The 22,741-nt window shown below is 42.6% G+C and overlaps 2 protein-coding genes across 2 annotated transcripts in view; both read left to right on the top strand.

The window, feature by feature from the left end:
* Positions 1–645: 645 nt before the first annotated feature.
* Positions 646–7,676, top strand: T265_02807 (hypothetical protein; the record flags this gene model as incomplete). Its single annotated transcript, XM_009167132.1, has 3 exons — positions 646–683; positions 6,920–7,182; positions 7,306–7,676. The coding sequence occupies 3 exons, from the start codon at positions 646–648 to the stop codon at positions 7,674–7,676; spliced, it is 672 nt and encodes a 223-aa protein (XP_009165396.1).
* Positions 7,677–17,979: 10,303 nt separating this feature from the next.
* T265_13096 (hypothetical protein) overlaps positions 17,980–22,741 on the top strand; it is a gene marked incomplete at both ends in the record, with an annotated part of 39,555 nt that continues 34,793 nt past the window's right edge. The window contains one exon of the mRNA XM_009167153.1: positions 17,980–18,117. Within this exon, the coding sequence (XP_009165417.1) occupies positions 17,981–18,117 (137 nt within the window). The remainder of the gene's footprint in view (positions 18,118–22,741) is intronic.

Genomic DNA, 22,741 nt, shown 5'->3' with positions numbered 1-22,741 from the left:
CGGATTGTATCTAAGTGAATTTAAAAGAAATTCACTAAATTCATTTTTCTTCTTTTCAACGCAAGCGTGGCAATAGGTAAACATTTTTGAAACTTTACAATCTATGGAGTTGATCACGGAGAAATTTGAGCAGCAGGTACTCGATTGACTGTCAGCGTTCCAATCTTATCGAGTCTACAGAAAGCGCTACGCGTCAAAGCCATTTTGTTCACACCCATAGTCCATATGAAGAAAATTTGTAGGTTATACGATTGACATCATCGTTTCACTTGTTGGGATGGATGTACACACTGAATCGTTACTGTGACCCAAGCCTTATATAGATGACGGAAGCTTCTAAACATAAGATAATGATTTTTACGTTTCGAAGGTATCTTGTAAATAGCTGGCAGATTTGGAGAGGCTTAAATTTTCCCTTTTGGCACAAAAGTTTTATCTGGCCAATTTAGTAGGTTTTGAATTTGCCTGAGTCCTAGGATAGATGTAGAAATAATCAAGACGTCCTTGTTTGACCAACACGTCGGATTATTGCTGAATGTCAGTTAAGGGGTGTTTTGCATAGGGTACGTACCTAAGTCGCAAGTGCTGGAGGCTGAGTTGTATGGACCAGTAATCAACACAGATAGTCAAAGCTGACGCGTCAAAATGGAGTGTTCTAATCACCTTCGTGATATCACCACCATGTGAGTTAGCTTTCCTGAGAACCTGAAGGTAATCCTTTGAAAGTATGCCCCCATAGGAAGGGGATGAGACAAATCTGCCCATACTGGGACCGAAAGGCCGTTATACGAGACTATTTTGTCCCATGTTCGCATACTCTAACACACATCCCCTCAAGTCTGCTTTCAGACTGGAAATTTGCATCCATTCCACCTACACTTTTATACACATATTTTCGTCTGTCAGACTCATCGGGCAGTCGTTCTTGATATTATCTACTGATTCATTGGTAGCGTCGAACTGGACGTTAGTGGGTCTACCTTTGGGATGTGCTCAGTGTTTTCGCTACTCACAAAGTACGAGTAACGTGGAAAAGTTCTAGTGACAGAAGGGGACAATCTGGAGGCTTCGTGCTGCGACTCATAATGTTTACAGAGCTTTATTTTATCAAGATAATGCGAAAAGAAAATTTTATCTTGCGTTCCAATCATTAGGTTACCATTGGGCGCAGGCTTTTTCCTGCACAGATTCTTGGTGGTTCCCATGTGTCTTGTGTATGTGTGTCATAATCCAGTTAACCTGGTTTTGGCAGACTAAGTATCCTCCTGACATCTTTTCTAGTTCAGAGCATATCTCAAGTCGTTTATCCGTTCAACATTCATCATTCTTCTGGGTGCAACATGTATTAGTGCATTATGGAAGGCATAGAAAAGCCGTGAGACGTAGGCAACGAAGGCGCTCGATTTCATTTTGATGACCCACGTGGTGCATAGCCCACTGGATTGCTCCTCCAAGGATAATTATGTCAAAGCTAAAGCACAAAACTTCCAAAGAAACTCGATTTTGGCCCTTTTCTGTTCAAAAAGGTTTAAATTACGGAATCCAAAAATGAAAACATACAAAGTGATTTGGTTCTGAAATATAATCATGTACACTGATGTATTCTAAGGAAGTGGCGCTGTCTTAGATCACTTCACTGAAATCGGTTTCCGGAACTCAGTCATTTACGGACAAACTGACTTCATTAGGTTTGTCATGTTGAATATCTACTTTCTAAAGAACAGAAAGGCGATCTTGACATCGTAGGGGAGAAAACAGAATCCCAGTCCATGTCAAACCAATGATGGTCAGTATCAACAATGGAATTCCCAATTAAGACCAAGCAGCATACTACGAAATAAGGTCTCTAGCTCTATGCGGTTGTTTTTCTTGGACATGACACTGATTTGTCCGTTCGACTTTTGAAGCAGGTATTTCCTTCAACAGACTGATGGTATTACATTTCTCTGCGAACCAGAAAGATCAGTTTTTCTCTTCCTGACTTCTCGTCATACCTCATACGACCTGTTGTCCCAAAAAAACACTTGAACAGTTATTCACCTTGCAGAGGGATAGGCAATCGCTTCACTATGTACCTTCAAGAGCAGCACCATCAGTAAAATTAACTGAGTTGTCAAGGTCACCATCCGAGTGAGGGGAAAACTAACCTTTCATCGGGGAGACCGCCTTTAAATAGCCTTGAATGTATTCCTCACTTAGTATGAATTATTATGTGTGGAATCCCCCTTAACCTGTTTCCGAACACTACTGCCACCGTCAGATTATGCGGCTACTTTGAGGATTTCCTCCTTGTCCGAAAGCTTTTCTCCACGTGCTGCATGTTTCACTCATGAGTAGCAAGTAAGTTTGAATTAGTTGGCCTGGTTGCGATGTTGCACACTGACTGACCCGTTTTACTAGCTGTAGCTGGTACCATATTAGGCGATCGAACAACAAGGGCATCAACTAGCCTTACTTTGTGACGTTTCAGTCGTCTATCATCGTCTCAGATGTCTCAGCGCCGTCAATATTTAGTTACTGAGGCAACTAACCAAGTCCACATCTACAGTGTGCAGTAGTTACAGACCTGTTCACTGAGTGTTACCCTCAAGGCCCCTTGGTGCTAGGGAGTGAATGTTGTATACCACAATCGTCCGTTTTCTGTATCCACATGCACTATTACAAGGGGGTGGAAAAACTCAGCTAAATGAATATTGTATATGGGTCCGTAGATTTGCTGTGCATCACTCAGATGTTGGTGGTAGACGAGCCAGCTAGAGGGATTCTGCCCTAGACAGGATATCTTCTCATACAGGAGTTCTTTTTAAGAGGACAGTAAATACATAAACTTAAGTTAAAAGCATTCGGCTAAGAAATCAGGCTTATTTTGTTGACCGTTCAAACATAAGTGAGCTACCTCTCTCCTTGTTTTAATTGTTCCCGTCCCGCTTAACTCGCTCCACTGAACTGAGCCCGATTGTGAAATTTATCATTAAACACTTGGATTCGAATGATGTGGAGGCTTCCATTCTATCCAGAATTTATCGAAGCACAAGGAACAGCTCACTTTTGATTGAAACTGACGATTTGAGGACGTCGTGTGCCATAAAACTGAGTGAAATCCATTTAGCGGTTAGTATCGCTATTCAGCTGAAAGAACGCATCCCACGTTTGGACATTTCGCGCAGGCAAAACACTCTGCAGGTGTGAACTATCTGGTTCATTTTCAATGGTGCCTTCGTTTTGTCGGTGAAGCCTATCTATGCTGAGAAACCGAGAAGCATTGTTGGGAAAGAATAACAGTACACGTCTCAAGAAACCCAGAGATTTGAACCTGCGATCCTCCGGCCAGTGGTTGAAACTTAACTGTTTCGCCATGAGTAGCCGAGCAGTGGTCTGAGTAGCCCTCATTTAGACAGGAAGTAGGCTTATTCATACTTCAGTCACAAAAATTACATCACATAGTCGCGTACTGACCGGCTCGTCGAATGACGACTTCAGTGATTCCACAAAAAGTACTTAGCTACAGAAAACATCGACGTGTAGGAGTTAGCAAACGAGCCCATATGACAGCCAAGCGGAGTGTGCGAAACGTGTTTTCATCTTCCCCTATCCCGTTGGAAACGGACTTCCAAAAAATTTCTACACATGATTATTTTGGATTCTGTACGCACCGAACTTCTGGAAGATTAAATCGCGTTTCGAGAAAACCTTCTTCATGGCTTCAGTTTGTCACAGCTGTTTAGCTGCACTTTGCGAATGCGACTTCGATACTCAACCAGAGAGATTCCTACGTTGAGTTTGCAGTGTTCATCTTGGTGAGTTAGGCTTACTCATGAGTTTAGGTTGTAGATACCGGGAGCATTTCGAAGAGTCGTTTTTTGCTGCTTTCGACCTCACGCAGAAGGGCGATCTATGGGCAAACTATCTATGAGCCCAACTCAAGCATGATGCGGCCTGCGTGCAGCACATTCAGTTGAAGCACATAAACGAGAGATTCACCAGAGTCTCCCCTTAAAACCAAACTGATTTGCATTTGTCGAAACACATACCTAGTTCTTCAGAACACCCGAGCTCTAATCCAGACCATAAAAAATTTCCCGCCAAGGGAGACGTTAAAGAACTAAACGATAAGGGCACTTAAACTGGTGGGTAGATATCACTCCACTCGAAGGTAAAGGGACAGACGGATCCTTAACAAAACGGAACACAATAAAAATGGTAGGTTTCTGGGTCCAGTTAAAAACAAAATTATCTTTATCGTCAATGCAACACTTTTAGTAAGCCTGAGTTGACTAAGTTTTTTATATTCTTAATTTAGACTTGCATATCTGTGATCTGCCGAAGCGGAGCAGCCTTGCTAGTAGGAAATTCAACTGCTCGCGTAAACTATCGGCCATATCTTCAATAGAACGGATTAGGTCCAAAGCTACGTTAGTGTATCCATTCAGACAAATCATCAGTTTGGCGTTCACAGGCATACATATTTCACTGGGCGGTTTTACTCAACGGTACTGTACGCGATAGTCTCGTCGACTGTTTCTGTCTACTCAGTGGATAATGGCAGTCAGAGAGACAGTCACGTGAGCAGTAAATTATTCATCAGAGCCGCTCAAAACACAAAATAAGTGAACGACAAAAGCGAACCGTCAGGCGAGAACAACAAACTTGTTTTGGTGCAGCCCCACAGATATTCACTATACATGAATAGAAACAGCCGTCGAAATGGTAATTGGACTGGAAAAAATAAATTCACGCCTGAATTCAGCAGCAACCAAAGTTCAAAACACATGAGCGCAGAGGTCAAAGAAGTGTTGTCTGAATCAGATTTTGGAACGAACAGTGCATTACGGTTGGTAAAAACGTTTTGAAAGTGGTGATCAAAGGTCTGCCTTCCACGTGGGTTGGAATTTTGCAGATTCCCGTGAAAATCAAAGATGGTCAAAGAAGGTTGTTACCTTTTTAACACAAGAAAAGGCGATTTGACGTAGCTTCAGGGAGAATCGTGAAAACTGCCACATATGTACCCAATATTTGATGTAATAATCGGCTGCTTTAATTTCCACAGTCAATGACTGTGGTTCGTCACACAGGAACGCGGTTTGCTACTCTTGGCCCGCTTTACCCAGCAACAAAGAAAAAACGGAAAACCAGCCTACTCAGCTTTTCCGTGCTAGTTCCTCTACAATTCACGTTGGGTAGAAAGCTGCAAAAACAAATATCTTCTTTGAGGGTATAAGAAATAAGGATTTGTACAAAAAACGACAGAACACCTAACTGAAAATGGAGTTAAAAGAAAGGTATACATTGAGATTCCTTTTCGCCCACACAAGACTCAGCTAGCCTATGAGGACAACTGCGCTGCGTAGTTCATTAAGCGTACATGAAAGCAAAATCAAACCATGGTTACCACACGTTCAAACATTGCGATGACCTCTGGAGTCAAAGAATCGTGTGAACGCTACGTCTACAACCAATGAGGTTAACAGACACAAGTAGGACAGGTATTCTTTTTATCCAAAGATCAACTCTACAAGGACTACAGACAAAACTCGAAACTATTGATAATGTCGGCGAAATCACCAGACAGCCCACAACTGGTTTCGTAATTCCCACTAGGTCACTGGGCGTTTGTCGCGACTATTTACCCCATTCAATAAATATCGATGCATACACATAATCCGTTTTGAAAAATCGTACAACAGTTTTGAAGAATGACAACAAAACTTGTTCAGTTGGGCAAAAATTTATAAGCAATATTTGTCTCCGGTTCTCATCACTTATTTCCTACTCTCCGCTCATATGAAACGATTTGTTGAGAGCGCCACAATGAGGGTGCTCCTGGAGAACCACAGCTCTTAAATTCCAGTTTTGACCCTACTCAAAGTTTGCTGACATTTTTCTGCCCTATACATACTGAAGCGGCTTGGTGTCCAAAGTTGCCGGAGCATGAGTACTTGCTTAGGTTGAGACTCTGATTTCAACAACTCTACTGAAACGCTTGCCTACTTGTACCACAGTTGCCCCTGAAGAAAAAAACTTCGATGGAAATGATAGTATGTTCCCACAGACCGTATCGAGCTCAAGCAGACTTGCATAAATTGGTGGATAAAATCAGTTAAAATGTAGACGTAAGTTTATTATTAATACATCCTGGCTATATATTATCCATCAAACTGGTCTCAATGAACTAGTAACCAGAACTGCATGTGCAGCCCGTTTGACTCGTTTTCATCTTATACCCTACCGTCGATGATATCGAGATGGACCGTCTTCTGTTGCTAGTTTATTCCTTTCATTTTTGGGAGCTGGTCATTTGTCCTTGGTGAGAGGCACCAGTTTGCTCGTTCGCAGCAAGTCTCATCACAATGAGCTGACTAAGGCAGGTTCAGAAATAGATATGTCATTCATGACTCTCTGTCGCATGTGTGTAACAGGCCTAGCCATATAGCTGACTGGTTCTTTCGAGAGCGACTTCATGGATTGATAGGTGTCTTTTGGCGTTTTGATCGACACAAGTACTTTTCATTGAAGTGTACACATTTCGTCTCTCAGGGGGGGGGGGGCTAGTTTTACTGCGAAACTTGCACAGTACTACCTGACTGTGAGTGTCCCTCTTTGGCTACTTGAGATGTGGCAACTCTGTTTATGGTCATACGGATTAACGTGTCTCCTGCGTCGTACATGTAGTCTTCGAAGGTAGTGCTGGTGAAAAAAGGTCATTGATCATTTCACGTGATCCTCAAGTATGTCATGAGGGACTGAAATCCCTATTTCCGTGATGGCCTCCATTCAGGGGGTATTCAAGAAGGGTAAGGTTTACTCTTGTAAACATCTGTGGGACTTTAAATCACTTATCCATACCGGGTGGAGTCAAAATTTCTTTTTGAGAGAGTTACTGTACAATCTGAGCTTAATTAACCGCGCACGTAAAAACCAGGCGCATCTGCTGGATAGATCAAAAGGACTTGTCATTCTACCTCCCACGTTTCACTTCTCCTTCAACTTTTCAACCCACATCAATCAGTGTAATTGGAGTCGTCGTTCTTCTGGTGGGTTCCCTTGTCATCTGTTTGGTATTGGCCACGTGTTCACACTGGGACTCGGTGAGCAAATGGGCGGATCATTATTGCTCACGTCAACGTCGATGTCAAGTGACTCCATCCAGAAACGAAACAAACCGTGTAAGAGCCGGGATGGACGGTAAGTTTAGTTTGTCGCTTCTTAACAAAAGCCTCCACAGTAATAGCATGTCATGGGGAAGACAATGTTCGCTCACCTAGCTTCAAACTCAAACGGCTTACCTTCTCCCATTTGCACACATAGGAACTTCGTTTCCGGGATCCGTTCCGCTGCCGTTCGGATTCCCACGCCTACCGAGTTACGACGAGTGTAGCTCACTATCACCACCACCACCCTTCACGGTCGCCGCTCCAGTGATCACCCCGGATGTTTCCTCAGCCCAACGAATGCAGCAAGTGGAAGACCATCAAACACAACAGCAGCGGCAGTACCAGCAACAAACAGATGCCTGTACAGGACCATCTACACCTCAAACGACGGAAGGAATGTCCAATCAAGCATATGAAGATGACTCAACCGCACACCCGCCTTATCCTCCCCCATCTTATGAGTTATCCGTTGCAAGTCCAGCCCATGAGCACGAACAGCATTCAACCAGTGAAGAACACCAATGACAAAAATCCCATTTCTATCCTTTATTTTTTTTGCACAGTAACAGTACCTGCCGTGACTTTAGCAGCCCGCGTGTATATAACAATTCCCCCATACAGTTCAGTTCCCCAATGTGCTACCGCGTTATCAAATTATATAACAATTCACTCTGCAATTCTCATCTCCATTATTGCAGCCAATTTAAATTCTACTTGAAATTGTGAAGGTAGGTTCATCCCATGTTCAGAACGCGTGCTCGTAAGATGAGTTGAGGCTTATCACAGGTCTATCCCACCCATTAAGTGAGCGTCGTATCTCAGTGTGTATCCAATAGCTTTTGTGTCTTACAGAAGCGTATTATGGAGAAGCGGTTAGCTCCAGCTGTTGTTCCGTACAAATGTCAAGGGTAGGACTTCAATGATATCTGTTTACTTCGCCATCGTCAGATAAGCCATAAGAACTACAGGAATTCAAATGATTCGTCTTGTCCAAAGCCATTGAATGAACAGTACATCCGTATCCGATCCATAGCACGGGCCGACCCATCGCACATTGCACATGAAGCCATATTTCTTGTTCAAACGAGATTTAAAACAGTATGTGGACATATACTTTGCTTAACCGTTTTTCTGATGGCCTGTTTTGGCCTTCTAACGCCAGTGACTCCGTGTTTTGGATGGGTTTATTATCTGTCCCAATAAGTTGTCGTAATCCGGGTTGCCAACAAACGCACGTAAATTTCGTCGATGCTGTTCCCGGTCAATAGTGCGCTAAATTTCTGGATAGGAACGTGGTAATGATTGATCATTCGCTAATTTATGTTCAAGGTCATGTGAGTTTCGAGTACGCCAAACTGTATGAACGTCGAAAGCGTGACGAAGACCTGAGGTTACCAAGTGCGGTTCCTTCATTCTATCACATTGCTCCATGTAGCTTCATTTACACAGGGTCAGAAGTGGGACATGACGAGGAAGTTAGTGGTGGGATTGAGAGAAACAGTACAAACGTCATAATCTGGCGTGACCGATGTGTTTATAAGTATCGACATCCACTTTGGCAGAAATTGAGCAGTCTTCCTCCCAAAGCTTCAAAATGTACCACAGTCAGCTATATTAGGGTAATGGTCGTTGGTTTGTTCGCTGAGCTGAGCAATTCGATTGCAAACGTTTCATCACCAATCGAGGTGACATCATCAATGCGTTGTTAGCGAGCGTTATTAGGGAGCGTGGTTCTGCGTAGCGATGGGTTGGCGGTTGTGCTCAGCGAACAAACCAACGATCATCTATGCTGTCTGAGCTACCAACATTCTCTTTTACATTAGGGTATGATTTCCGCAGTTCAGTGCCTAAAATAAAGGGTGGATCGTGAGTACATGAGATTTGCCTCAGGTACAGGATAGGATTTCCGGGATAATTCCATCTAAAGGTAAACTTTGGTTAATAAATAAGTGTTCCAGATCTGCTAACTAAGCTGCGAGATGTAGCTGAATCTCAGCTATTTCTTCCGTTTAAGGTATTCTCCAAATGCCTACAAAGGCCACATTGTAGTTTAGTTAGAAGGATATTCAAGATGACTTTCTTGAGTAGTGTAAATGGGGGATTCAACTGAGGCGCACTTGCGTCTCTCGTAAATTCCAAGTTAATTTGCAACAGAGCGTTCACCTGCACATACGCCCACTTTGATGTTTGTTGCATCGTGGGTGGCTGTCGATCGGTTACGCCTACACTGAGCCTGTCAGATCACGCGATAGGAAGAAGACAGAGAACCCCGGACATGGCTGTACTGTCAGGACAAGCATACAGGGCTTCTGCTTAATTACATATGATGACTAAAATACCAAATATGGTCGTTCACTTGTTCGTTCTGTACAGCCAGTGGCGACATTCCTGACGTGAACAACTCCACACCCACTGCGCTGATCGCCTGCTGCTAAGCCGTGTTTGGTAAGGTCCTCCAACGCACCTGCTATCCGGAACGGGACCGATGGTGACCTTGGGGATGCGTCGTTCTCTGGACATGTACTTTTTGAATGTCTGGACGCGTTCTGAATAGAACTGATGAAAACTCGAGAAATCAATCTACCGGATGAGGTTCAAGAAGGTTGAAATCTTTGATGAATTATTTGGAAGTCTTCTTTAACCTTACAAGCAATATCGTATAAAAATAAGGGGATCCTTGGCCGCACAATGCTCTTAGCTGAAAAATCCTCGCAAGTGGGATAAAGCTTTTCACACCGAAATGTTGCATTTTGTTGCGTATATGCTCGACCCGAAATCCACCCTAATCTATGTTCGTATTTTCGCGACTCAACAAGTTTCATTGTCCATTCAAGCAGTCATACCTCTGGCGGAAAAATTATGGTGGAATACTTGCCTAGCAGCACTGTGACTCCGAGATGCCCAGATAGGGCTTAAAAATTTGGACTGGTGTTCTGAACTCAGTTGTCTGTTTTAGTCCATCAACAACACGTCATAGCTTTCAAAAGCTCAATCCAATTGTGCGAATACAGAGCGCCTGAAAGTAACGCCGCGGTAATTCCAGCTTCAAGATGAGCGCGCGTAACATAACTGAATTCGTTGCACTTATGATTTGCAGCTGATCAAAATCGGGAACAGCCTTCAAGTTGGTCGATACGCTACCCTTCGCAGTATTTCAAATGGATGAGGCGATTGGGCGGAGGGCGAGTCCGAGCAAAGGTCAATTTGGGTGAGCAGGCCTTATTTATTCAGACGTCGGTGTGGTACCTTCCGTACACTCTCCCGAAAGGACAAGTTAGGTTTTATTTGGTATAGTAGTGAGGCTGCTTCACACCACACACCAACCGTGCGACGGACTTCACTAAAACTCGAATTAGGTTCAAAGTTGAATTTATCACAGATTCACAGAAAACTGCGGCAGGAAATTGTCGTAGAACTTTAATAGGGAACATTTTAGATGTTCTGCCTATAACTCCCTTCAGGGCAGATGAACTTCTACAATCAGAGAATCTTATGCTGCGCAGCGTTGAACTTCCGAACGCACTAAAACCTGAAAGGGTGATGGTTTGTACTAACAGCAGTTGTTCTGTTCTGTAACAACACCATGTCTAGGTAGTCCATGCAGTATTTGCGAAAAAAGAAATTGCGCACTCTATGGGTTCTACAAAGTTACCTTTTCTAACATTCACTTAAAAAAACTAATTACATCTCTATGACGAGGGCAAGCAGCATTCCGTCCCTACATACATGCAAAGTGAACCACACAAAAAAATACTATGGTACTTTCTGAAATTATAGAATTCATTTGAATTTTCGAGGATTAGCCGAAACTGACCTTTCCGATGGTTCGCTCGAAGGGGGAAGGTGGTTGTAATCAAACACTAAAGGGAGAACGAAGGAACCTTCCCAAGGCCCAAAGCTCAATATCGTTTGCTGTTTGGGCCCTTACTGTTCAATGTGTGTTCTACTCACTTCTATTCACTTCCCTTGTGGTGCCACCACTTAAGTAGCGAGGTCACACGACTTGAATTGCATGACTGAGGATAACTAGCTTTACGCCAAAGTAAATTTCAGCCACTTACGGTTGAATGATATTGTTAAAACTCGCCTCTTAAAGTTTCACCGGATTATTGAATCAGGATGAAACAGTCATATGGCGCTTCTCTGTAGTAGTAGGATAATTTGCCTTATGGGATGCAATCCGCAACAAGAGCAAAGAAGGGGATTAACATGATGGAGGAGCACGCTATTCAAACGGACTTTTGCATCCCTTTGAAATTTTTTATTGTTAGGAGCTTTGATGGTTCTATCGCTGCACAGCACCTCAGATTCACAGCATCCTGTATGTGCAACACTAAGGTGGTTTGGTCCTCACTTTAGTCCATAGGACAAAATTGATTTCGACTCTAGATAGGTACTCTGACAAGAATGAACTGTCTGAAAGTTCACTGTGCTGACGGTTAACTCGAAAGACACCTCAGAGCGTAAATGAAAGTGGCAAGTAAGCCATATTACTTGGCGTTTCCGTACACTGGTTGCCGTGATTTCAGCCGACTTAAATGGTTTTTAAATGTTACCGTTCGCCAGACATGGCCAAATGCTAAGACTTGCACAAAGACTGTTCCAACGGCACTAATCAACCATCAGTCTTATCTGTCAGTCACTACGTTTGCTCATTCGTCTGGAAAAATTCATTAGTAGAAATGACTGGGAACTAAACACAGAAGCAATGGAGCATCTGTCAAAACAACTCTATACCAGGCTATGCAACCGTCAGTTATTTCTCAACGAGCTGAAAGGTACATCATCCAGTCATCTGATCGACACAGTTGAAATTTGCTCTCCACTGCTGGTCATAATATGAAACAACCGATTACATAGGCTGAAGTTCGTCGAAGTAATCCTCATTAGTTAATTTATACATTATTCTGCTCTCATGAAAGCATCTAGGTTATTCTGAAACAGCCGTGAGTTTCCCGAATTGTCAAATTACTCATTAGTACCACATAAAAGATTCAAACACAGCAACACAGTACGGTGGACCAGATTAAAAAACTATCCACATAGGTGCCCTTGTAATTGTCATGTTAAATCAACTCTTAAAACTATTCATGAGTAACTGAAAAAAAATCCGTCGATTTTAAAGGTCTGTGACGGTACATGCCCCAAAGTCCTGAGAGGCAGAGTCGAAAAATCGACAAAATCAGGACTGTTGCTATGTTCTCGGTCACGAAACAGATCAAACTAAACTTAATTCTCAATGGTCAAAAGTTTTCGTTTGTGGAGATACGAAGGTCCTACTTGGATTTTTAGATTGGTGAAGGTACTCTCGCCTCCTGTACCAATGACGGAGATTTCGAGTCCCCGCACAGCATGCTTCACTTCGGATTCTTTTTGTGAGCCGAAATTGAGTTGTACCAGACAGAACAACTTTAAGAGATTGCTCAAGCAAACAGGATGCGAATAAGAAGGTCTACCCTGCAAGTGTGACTACGAATAGAAGAACCATACTAGTTTCCTTCAATTTTACAATGTGAGGCCCTCTTGGATTCAAAACCTTCAGGCAAACTAACAAGCTGTCTATTGCCTCCAGTGGGAAATATGACACTTTAGATCTTGGATGGGAATACAAATCCACCCCAGTAGTGATTGCTAATTTCAGCGTTGCACTAGACTGAAAATTCCCGGGTAAATGGAAGGAAATCTGCCACGTTTCATTTAACTAACCTGGGACAAACAAATACCCCCAGTGTCACGGAATTATAAACGCTCTTGTCATGTGGAAGACTACTTCCAGTGCACGTAGTTTACACCCACTACTCAATATGTACTCCAACAACATTTTGAATTCACCTGGGGCTGCTACTTTAAACTGGTCATTTTCGTCTAAAAATCAACATTTTTTGTCTCGTGACAGCAGGATTTAACAGCTTTATGCATCACTAGATGAAACCTTTGATGAACGCACAGTTTCATTATGGGAGTACTTTCACTCAGAATCCAAGATGGCCAAAAAAGGATTCTCCAATTTCATTGAAGTGATATCATAACTACTGGAGAGACACTACAACAACAAATTTGATGTTTGGTAAAGAGCTGTTTGTAAGCATCGGCCGGACGACTTGGCGAAACTGCACTGTGGGTTCACTCTTATTAGAGAACAGTACTTGAGCTAAATTATACCAAATCTACGTCAAAAAGTTAGATTTCAATGGTGACGCTTTGTTACAAACAAGCTCCAAGTTAACGTTTTCCCCGCAGTGTTGCGGGTGAACCGAACTAATGGGAGCTGGATAAGAGCAGAACTGTTCAAATAAGAGTGATTTGGTTACGAAAACTGACATCACTTGAAAACATTTGGATTTCTTTTGGCTCTAAAATGAACCATAAAATACTACTATAATCCAAGCCTCAAAGTGAACCTAAGGAAATACCTCCTTCGACATCTACTGGACTAAATCGATCAGAATGGCACTGCGGTAAATATTATGCAAAAAGCGAGTTTCCCAGGTAACGTTTCAGTAGTTTCTTCTCCATGTGGAGTCTACTTATTTTCTCCTGGAAATACTTGAACGAACTGGTCAACACTCACTTATTCGTGGGCTTGGTACTGATCCAACTTTCGTTGCCAGTGTTTTGGAATATAATAAGAAATTGAAGCAACTTTGTAGTGGTAGCCGCGGGGCATAGCGGAGTTCTTTTTGGGTTGGATTGCAACTGGCTTTTCTGAATTATTCAGAGTAAAATTATAGTTTGTAATGGGGACTACATGTAAGGCAAAATGCAAAACTCGCTTGTAAGGAGAGAATGCTCACTGTAACTCTTTGTGGAGTCTATTTTTAGAGGAGTTGTGGCGAAATATTTACGTCAACCAAAGGGTCAATAAAATTAGTTGTTTATCGGCATTGTTCCTTTCGTGGTATTGAAAAGTACTACATCCAAAGGATGTTACATCAGGTAAACAAACTTCGAATCAACCAAAACATTTGTTCATAAACTGAAAATATTTGTTTTGAGAAAAATAAGAGTTTCACCTTGTTACCCAAAAGGATGGCAGTTGTACAGGGCTCGTTGGTTTATGTAGCACAGGCTGCATCCAACTGTTAGATGAGATCTCTCGTAAAAATTGAAGACCGTTTTAAGATACCACCAATGCACTATTCTGCCAAAGGAGGTATTGTTACTTTAAACTGATCTATGTGACCGCTTCAGTCATTATCGGACTTACCTCGGTGTTATCCAGTTCCATAGAATCGCTAAACGATTCCGTTTGCTTGGCAGCATAGACCTCACTAAGTTTCCCATTTCCGAAGCACTGCATCTATCCTTTTACCGATGGTTGCATCAGACAGCTACGCTCAATATGTAAACGATGTACCTCTAAGGAATCAAGCTGTGCATCTGGTCTAACTTCCGCGACCTGAATATCACGGTTTACCCCGGGAAAGGAGATAATCCTCCAACCAGTTTGAGTGAACTTGCTTAGGCCGGAGCATTACCGCAGAAAGTTTACTTGAATCCTTTATTTCAGCCACACCCAAAACTGAGATGTTCAGTCCCTCCAGGCGTGTGTTATACTGTGCCTACGGTTGCGACATTTCGTTTGTTCCCTAAGCTGAGTATTTTGGCTGTAAACTTTCCACACTGGAGTTACCGATATTATCTATACAACCTGAGCTACAAGTATTTCCTCCATCAGCAGTTTCACGGTAATCCTCCTTGGGAAACTAAATGTCAGTTGCTGATCTAACCACGTCATTCAGGTTTTTGAGCTGCGAAACATCTACCGACTTCAGTCATTCAGGTCATCTTAGAACCTCAAGGTTGCTTTGTTCATTGTGTACACAAGTAGTGACCGGGGCACCTGGTTCGTTTGTCAGTACACCTGATACTGACTAAAGTGCTTACGTGGGCAGAATGAACCACAGTTCACATGGACATGTCTCGGGGCATGTGCCTCACTGCCTGAATGAGCGGACAAAGCAATCGATCAAGGCGAGGCACGTTCAAAGTTGCAAAATTTCCTCATCGATTGCGAAGCTCGTCCGAGCCTTGTCCAGTCGCCTTGCTGACCCCAGAGCAATCAGTCAATTTGAAACTGATAACTTTCAGTGAGGCCTCGCTAATCAGTCAATATCGACCGTGTCGATGCGTAAAAATGACCTTGACATGCCCCGTTAGGTCCTGTTAGAGTTGAAATAGAGTTTGATCAGTTCATCTACTAAGAGTCACCGTCTGCCATTTCATGTTATATATTAGTTTTTTTACTATACGGTTGATTAGATAAAACAAAATGTTAAAAGATCATCGATCCTCGTCTCCCTACTGCTCCAATCGACAATGCGAGCATCATCAATACGTATACGCCTGTGAAGATAACATTCTTGGCAAATTTCACTGCATTTTCATCTGATAACACGAAGTACTCGGACTTCGGGTTATAAATCGTTCTCTATTAGTGACCCTGTGATCATTAAACAGCTGCCCAAAGTTTGAGCAAGGGTCAGTAGCTCGGTCGTCAAATGGCCAGCGCATAGAACGTGTCCACAATGTCTGTTGCTTATCGACAGAATGCTCTAAAGCTGTGTGGCTCTGTAATGTCATGAAGTCACTTAGAACCGCTTCACCGACCAAGTAAAGAATCACACCGTGCCACTGATCGATAACCTTTCTCAGTCCTTGGTTTGCGTCCTAGTCTGTCATCCTGAAAGAAATCTGTGGTGGTCGCTTTTGATTCTGGCTTTCTGAAATGACCAACTCTAGGATCTCCAGGTGCTGTTGACTGAACTTTCGCCGCCCTTCAAACATTGTTGCAACATCTCTATAAGCACAATTCTTGTCACAGCTGTTATGACTATGCCTGTGTGACGAAAAAGGATGAAATCGCTGGTGTTGTGTTTGAATCTCACTGCCTCTGATTGCCGAACAAAGACATTTGCCAGTGAACAGCCATCAATCATCTAAATACAGAATGATATAATCAATCCAATGTGTAGCTCATTAATTCGACAAGACTAGAGGAATGATCGATAACCGTGTGTGCCCATAATGGGCTACCCCTAAATGAGAATAAGGATTTCTATAACCTTCCGAGACCATTTTGATGCCGAATCTTAGGGAGGACTTCAGGAACGAAAACACGTCATAGGAATGCTGCAAGGGCTAGTTTATTGGGAATTTTTTGAATCGGTTTTCCCGATCGATTAGCGAAAATGGGTTCCGGAAGCTGAGTGTAATATCCGAAGTAGTCGAAGACCAGTTATTAATGTGCCGTTTACAGAAATGTATTCTGGTTTTGTAATCGACAACACAGGTTATTATATCCAGAGGACTCGAGTTGTCTAGCTAGGCAAATAAGTAACCTCAAAGTTGTAGAACAAATTTCTGCTTTATGATTGGACGTGCAAAGTGTCAGTGCGACAAATTCCGGTTTTTGTAACAAATATTATGCGTCGTCCTTTTGACTTCGTCAAGCAAAACAGCGCAACATGTCATATGAAAGGTGAAAACATCCCGTAGTTCCGGTAGCCTACAGAATCAGACCACACTACGACAACCCAAATGCTAGCGTTTTCTTTTAACCTGTGATGTTCCTAATTTTTTTACGTGAATATCCGTTGTGGACAAGATATCGACCCGTCCGATCGCTAATATCCCTTCTATGATAATCCCCTATTCATAAGGTTCATCCAAATCCGCTCAGCGGTTTAGTTGCGATGGCCTCATCAAGTGCCTTATCACTTGCAGTTCCGAGCTTCGTTGTTGTTCAGCTTTGCAGTCGGGAGCTCTCAGTGACAACGCGATACAATTCCAATAGAAACGTATTTGTTTACTGTCATGTAGCCAACACATGATTTCAACACAACTTCAGTAGTGCCACTGAACTGGATACCTACAACATGGGAGGTTGAAAATCGGGAGCCGGTTGCTATTCAGTCTCTGCACGGAACAAGAAATGAATGGGCATTCGCACTAGCTGCTTCACTAAAAATGGTGGCTGTTGATGTATTAGGTGATCTTTGCAACCAGCTAACCGTTGCCAGTCCCATGGTTTTGTTTAGATGGAACGATAACTCCATGGAGCTTTTGTGAATCGGAAAGGTACAACCGGTTTGGCGAGAGTAATATCCATGCAGAATATACGAAAACTTATTTGTCTATGTACAGTTTGTTTCTGAAAACAGTGGTAAAAACTTCGGAGTTGTTCATATACCAAATTTTACCTTGAACTCTGACTAACTGTTGATGTCACTAGGAGCCTATAATCGGCTGGTAGTATTCATTCTAAATGAATGAATCAGGTCAATGTGGAATAAACATTTAGATAAGTGCTGAAGGTAACTACCACTGGTGCTCTAATATAGCTGCACCTTAAACGTCTAAAATCAAGCTGGCGAAATCCATTTGTTTTCTGTCGTAAGTTGGTACGAACCCAGGTGCCGCCGAAACAGTTAGAAGTAAGAAGCGGCCAGTAAAATTCAGCAACCTGCAAATTATGCTATTATTCCTTGTACGGTGCAGGTTCTCCTTCTAATTTAGCTTTCTTGGTTCGGAAAATTTCTGGTACTCCTAGTGTTAAGCGGTTTAACTGATTCCATATCGATCTGTGTCCCCACAAACCTTAAATGCATCTGTTGGAACTCACTTGTTCGGTTTCGTTGCGCTAATCCAAAATAAGCAACAAAGTTCTGGTCTGCGGTGTCACGTGCAACAATCACTGTCAGCTGATTGGCTGGCTGGACCAATCAACTGACCCAGAGGTGCACGTGCCCGGATGATCCAAACGTGATGGCCTTAGTGATTTTCGGACTGATTCGAGTACTCAGTTTTCAGCTCCATGGCCTACCACAACACAATGGACCGATCCATTGTGTGACTGTGCAAACAGTACGCTGAGTGAACCAACTTTCGAAGCATTCTTAGGGTGGATAGTGGTCGGACGCCTCTTTACCCAGTCTATGGATCCATCCGTACATCCTATACTTGGGTGAGTTTTGATTTTAGATTTACTCTTACCCTGATTTGGTAAAATGCACTCACGAAAGTACTTCGCCTCCAGTTTATTCCACAGAGCAGTGTCTAAACACAAGTGGCGAAGTGATATTAAATAGGTTCGGTATTTCATGAGTTTTCTTCAGTTCCACGGAATTAAGGAAAACTTCCTGATTGTTGGTTATCATTAATTTGCTCAATGTAGGATTTGTTAAGCAAAGCTGTGGCATATGCGTTGTTGATGAGCTGTTATAACACCGAAGCCTAAGTTCAATGCTACTTCAAGCAAGTCTGAACTGTTCCGGACTAAATCTCTTTGATTAATTGGCTATATCCAGTGGAATGCTAGATCAATTCCATGCTTTCGTTGTCCTTAAGGATGAATTTATTGGGATCGATGCTATCCATCAAAAGCGTAGCGCATTGTACAAAACACCTTAAATAGAAACAAGACAAATGAATATGGGACAAAATGAGACTGGAACATATTTGGCTTCGAAAGACTGTTCAATTCAGCAGTGGTTATTAGGAGAGACTTTTAGTGATAGGAGAATAGAACTATAATCCAATTGGAACCGTACGGTGCACCGTAGATCGGGAACAATCCCGAAATGGTTGATCAGCATGTAGACCAGAATGCGTTTACACACACGCTGCGTACAACGACTCAGTGGCGATTTCAGATTAGTCGCAAAACCAATGGCGGTGGCCAGATTATTTATTTTCTATAATCCCTTGTCGAGGTACTAATCACTGGTGGTTTTGTTAACGCTGATAAAAAACACTCGGAGAAGAAAAATAAGCTGTTTAGGGCTGTGATCTGTAACAAGGTGACCGCTTCGCCTTTTTGTACATCAAAAACCGAAATTCCTTTGCTTTCACAGCGCTGTAGGTAATAGATTCATCAAGTTGGGGAATGCAAATTACATGAACATGAAGGATCATTCCAGACCCCTAGACTAGAATATAATAATGGTAGTAAGTATGACTCGCAAAGACGCACACGAATTAACAGATATCATGGTTGGTTAATTAAATAGATATCTGCTCGGTGCTCCAAGTGTTAAAGGTCGTAAGTTGGAGGGAGAGGGAGTTAAAGAAGAGTTATAGATACAGACTCTTCTGTGGCGGGGGATCCAAAGTGGATATGGAACCATGGGTGCGAGAAGGCGACAGATGCTACTTCCGATGAGTATCATAGGTGGTAAAACAAAGCAAGGCAAGCGAAATTAAGACTAGGAGGTACTCTGTAGTTTGTTGTTCACGGAAGGTAGGGCGTATGAATTCACTTCCAGAAAAATCAAATTACCGCAAGCGTTCATGTGAATAGAGCGATTCCTGGAACATAATTATGGAATAGACCCCAGGGATACCGCCTAGATCAGCTGGTCCAGAAGTGTCAAGGTTTGATATTCCTCATAATGACCACAGGCACCGAAAAGCAGGCTAATGAAGGAGGATAAGCAGCCGTGAAATCCTTCGGTGTAAGCAAAGAATTCTTTGTATTAAAATTCTGCTCTCCTTCAGTAGAAATACTCAGGGAGTGCCATCGGTATATGTTTCAATATGAGAAGTAAACACCTCAAGGAACCCTAAGTCGAATATGAAGAGGGACGCGACGTACCAAGCATACAACCGACTGCCTTGACCAGACTCCATAATTAGCGACCTCCTTCTGTTCTTATCTTCGGATAGCATATCAGCCAAAACACCCGTCCGATTCTGTCAGTTACGGTTGTACAATTGTATGGATGTATGGTTGTACAGTAACCAATCAGCTCGTCTAAGAAAAGGGATGAATCCGTTACTGCTTGCACACGATATTCTTCTTTTTACCAGAAAGAAGGATGCTTTGCAAACCATGTTGTTGATTCGTAATGCACCACTCATGAGGTGGCTGAAAATTCTTCGACTGCCCACGACCGGTTTCTCCCGTCTTAAGGTTCATCAAGTAAGCGCAGTCCCAGAGTTTCCGTCAACCTTATGTTCTGCGTGAAACCGAACTGCACGGAAATAGCGCAATATACTCATTTGCAAACAAATTTGGTTTTACGAGAGACTCACCTGGAACCCAGCTGAATCTCTCGTTATTACAAATATACATATTTCGCGATATCTCGAATATCGTAGCAACTAGAACTTGAGGCGGCCTCGTGCAGCACATTTAGCTGCCTGGAAACATCACAAAAAGTCAAGAGTTTCAGCTGGATTCCAGGTGAGTCTCTCGCAAAACCGAATTGGTTTGCAAATGAGTGTATTTCGCATGTTGTTGATGTTTGTTTGTTTGGCTCAAAAATTTGATGAGACTAGGTTCTCAGTGCCATAACAAATGCTCGTGGCTCTCTCTTGAAAGCTGAGGAATTTCGGACGAGCTAGCAATCACCAGAAGAGTGTCACCTACAAATTAGACTTGAAAGAGTGATTATGGCTGCAAATATATGGGTGCACGGGAAAAAGCACTTCGTTTTTCAGTCAATAAGAAAGAAACAATGAATGCCGTAAGAAGGTGTCACCGTCTTGACTGGTGACTCTTGTTGAACAGCAAACGTGATGAACTAAGGAACTGGTGATAGAAATGAAGTTAGCATTACCTCCTGCAAGATCTGAATGCGTGGAGTAAGATAGCTGCTAACCAATTTTGGCATTCAGCCCCATAGGAAAATAAATTTCTGTCGTGGAGTTAGCCTAAGGAATAAGTTCAAAACTAAAGGTCCTACGGGGAAAATAAGGAGGCAGCGTCGTTGTTATTTGATAAGAACAGACTAGACTGAAGTCAATTCAACAAACTTAGGAATCAGGTTTGCATCCGAAACAGAGATGTGAAAAAAATGGACCTGACATGAAAATTGGATCCTTCATTAAACTTGGAACGAAAGAAACAGTAAACGTCCTATTTCCGGAAAAGTCACATGAACTGCTTAGGGTTTGCCTGTACATAAAACTTGAAAGTACGTCCGTACAGTGATTTGACCCGTTGTTGCATCAAATACCCCACGAAGGACTGTTGTAAATTACTCATGTCAGAGAGTGCGTAATTTTACATACCGCTCTTTCCAGCACGCTTCAATTCACCATTTATTGGATGAAATAGATCAGTTCAACCCGACAACAGTGGTATTTCACGTTGCTCTACCAGGCTGCAATGCTCGGTGTCATTGGAGTTCGATGCGAGATGAGACCGAATGCACTGATCGATCAAAAACCCTAGACACATGCAGAATTCACTTTGCTCCATCACGCAGCGCAATGTGTCCAGTACTGGTTTAGTGCTAGAAATCGTACACTGGAAACCAAAAGAGCCTGGATGCTCACCTGTCTTTTATTGACATCAAAGAATCGCACAACGAAACTATCGAGCATATTCAGTGTACTGCTGCTCCCTACGCCTCAAACAACTGTGCTGACTTGTCATGTGCGTCTTGTGGCCTCATCGTTTTGGCCTCTTCCTACCCTGTTTGCCCAAGTTCGCCCTGTTTGCAAGGGAACAAGGTGACAAAAACATGAAGTGGAAACCAGGGGCTTTAGCTATGTTCGTTCATACTGTCTGCAGATTGCGAGCGCCAGGGTTCCGCGTTGTTAATGATTAAAGACTCTCGGTAATGCAATGATTCAGCGAAGCCGAGGCTCTGCTGAGTCCAACAGTGTATTCTTTTATTGACACAGTTAACCTGCTGCTGCCAGGTTAGGCGCACACATGGTTTAAGATTGAGAAATTTAACTGAACCAGACGTAAGCCTTCGATCAGTATAAAGTACTTAAATGTTTGCTCAGTCTAAAATAGAAAAACAATTACAAGGCGGAATAACTATGTAATCTAAGCTTATCGCAAACAAAAAATTTTGTCTGTGGGTCCAATGATCACGAGTTCAGGTCACTGTGGTACACGCGGCGTAGAGCTCTGATCAGATTAGATAATAACCCGTCATGGATTAACTCGCGTCGGATTGGAAAGAAAACGTGCCTACTTATGTTTGCCGAGTGGCTAAGTGAACTCAACGTGAAACTTGATTAACATCTGATTGTCACGATTTCGCTTGCAAAATGACAACAGACTCATCGAAGTACTACTCACGAAGTGCCAGTTGAAATAAGGACGAGTTTTTTAATCCTTGCATGATAAGCTGAAGGCCATCCGTGAACATAGATTCGACCTACAGTTCAGTCTACAAAATGCGTCTTAACTATTCGATCATCTAAGTGTCCTTATCGCTTGAGTTTAAATGAGGTACCTACGCACTGCAAAAGACTGACTCCTGAGAGTACCTCCTCATTCCATAACGGAAAGAAGAATCCTTCCTAAGGTTTGTGTATTTTGAAGTCAGATTCATCCACCTCGATCTGCCGCACTACTTTTAGGTGGAGTTTTTCAACAATCCAATGGAAAACTACCAGAATATTTCATATTCCGGAGATAGATAGACAATGAATGAGTTTCTCACGTACGTTTGTCCTAAGGAATTTGCATGAACAAGTGTCCCCATCTAGTATTTCTATAGTTATGATAGGTTATGACAGGTCCCCTTGCCCGCCCCACATTTTCCTTCCATCAAAGCGCTTTATACTCATCAACTCGTACGACTATACATAACGGGTGATGTTGCTTTCAATGTAATGATACG

The sequence above is a fragment of the Opisthorchis viverrini genome (genome assembly GCF_000715545.1).
Source record: "Opisthorchis viverrini unplaced genomic scaffold opera_v5_36, whole genome shotgun sequence".
Lineage (NCBI taxonomy): Eukaryota > Metazoa > Platyhelminthes > Trematoda > Opisthorchiida > Opisthorchiidae > Opisthorchis > Opisthorchis viverrini.
This window is presented reverse-complemented; position numbering and strand designations above follow the sequence as displayed.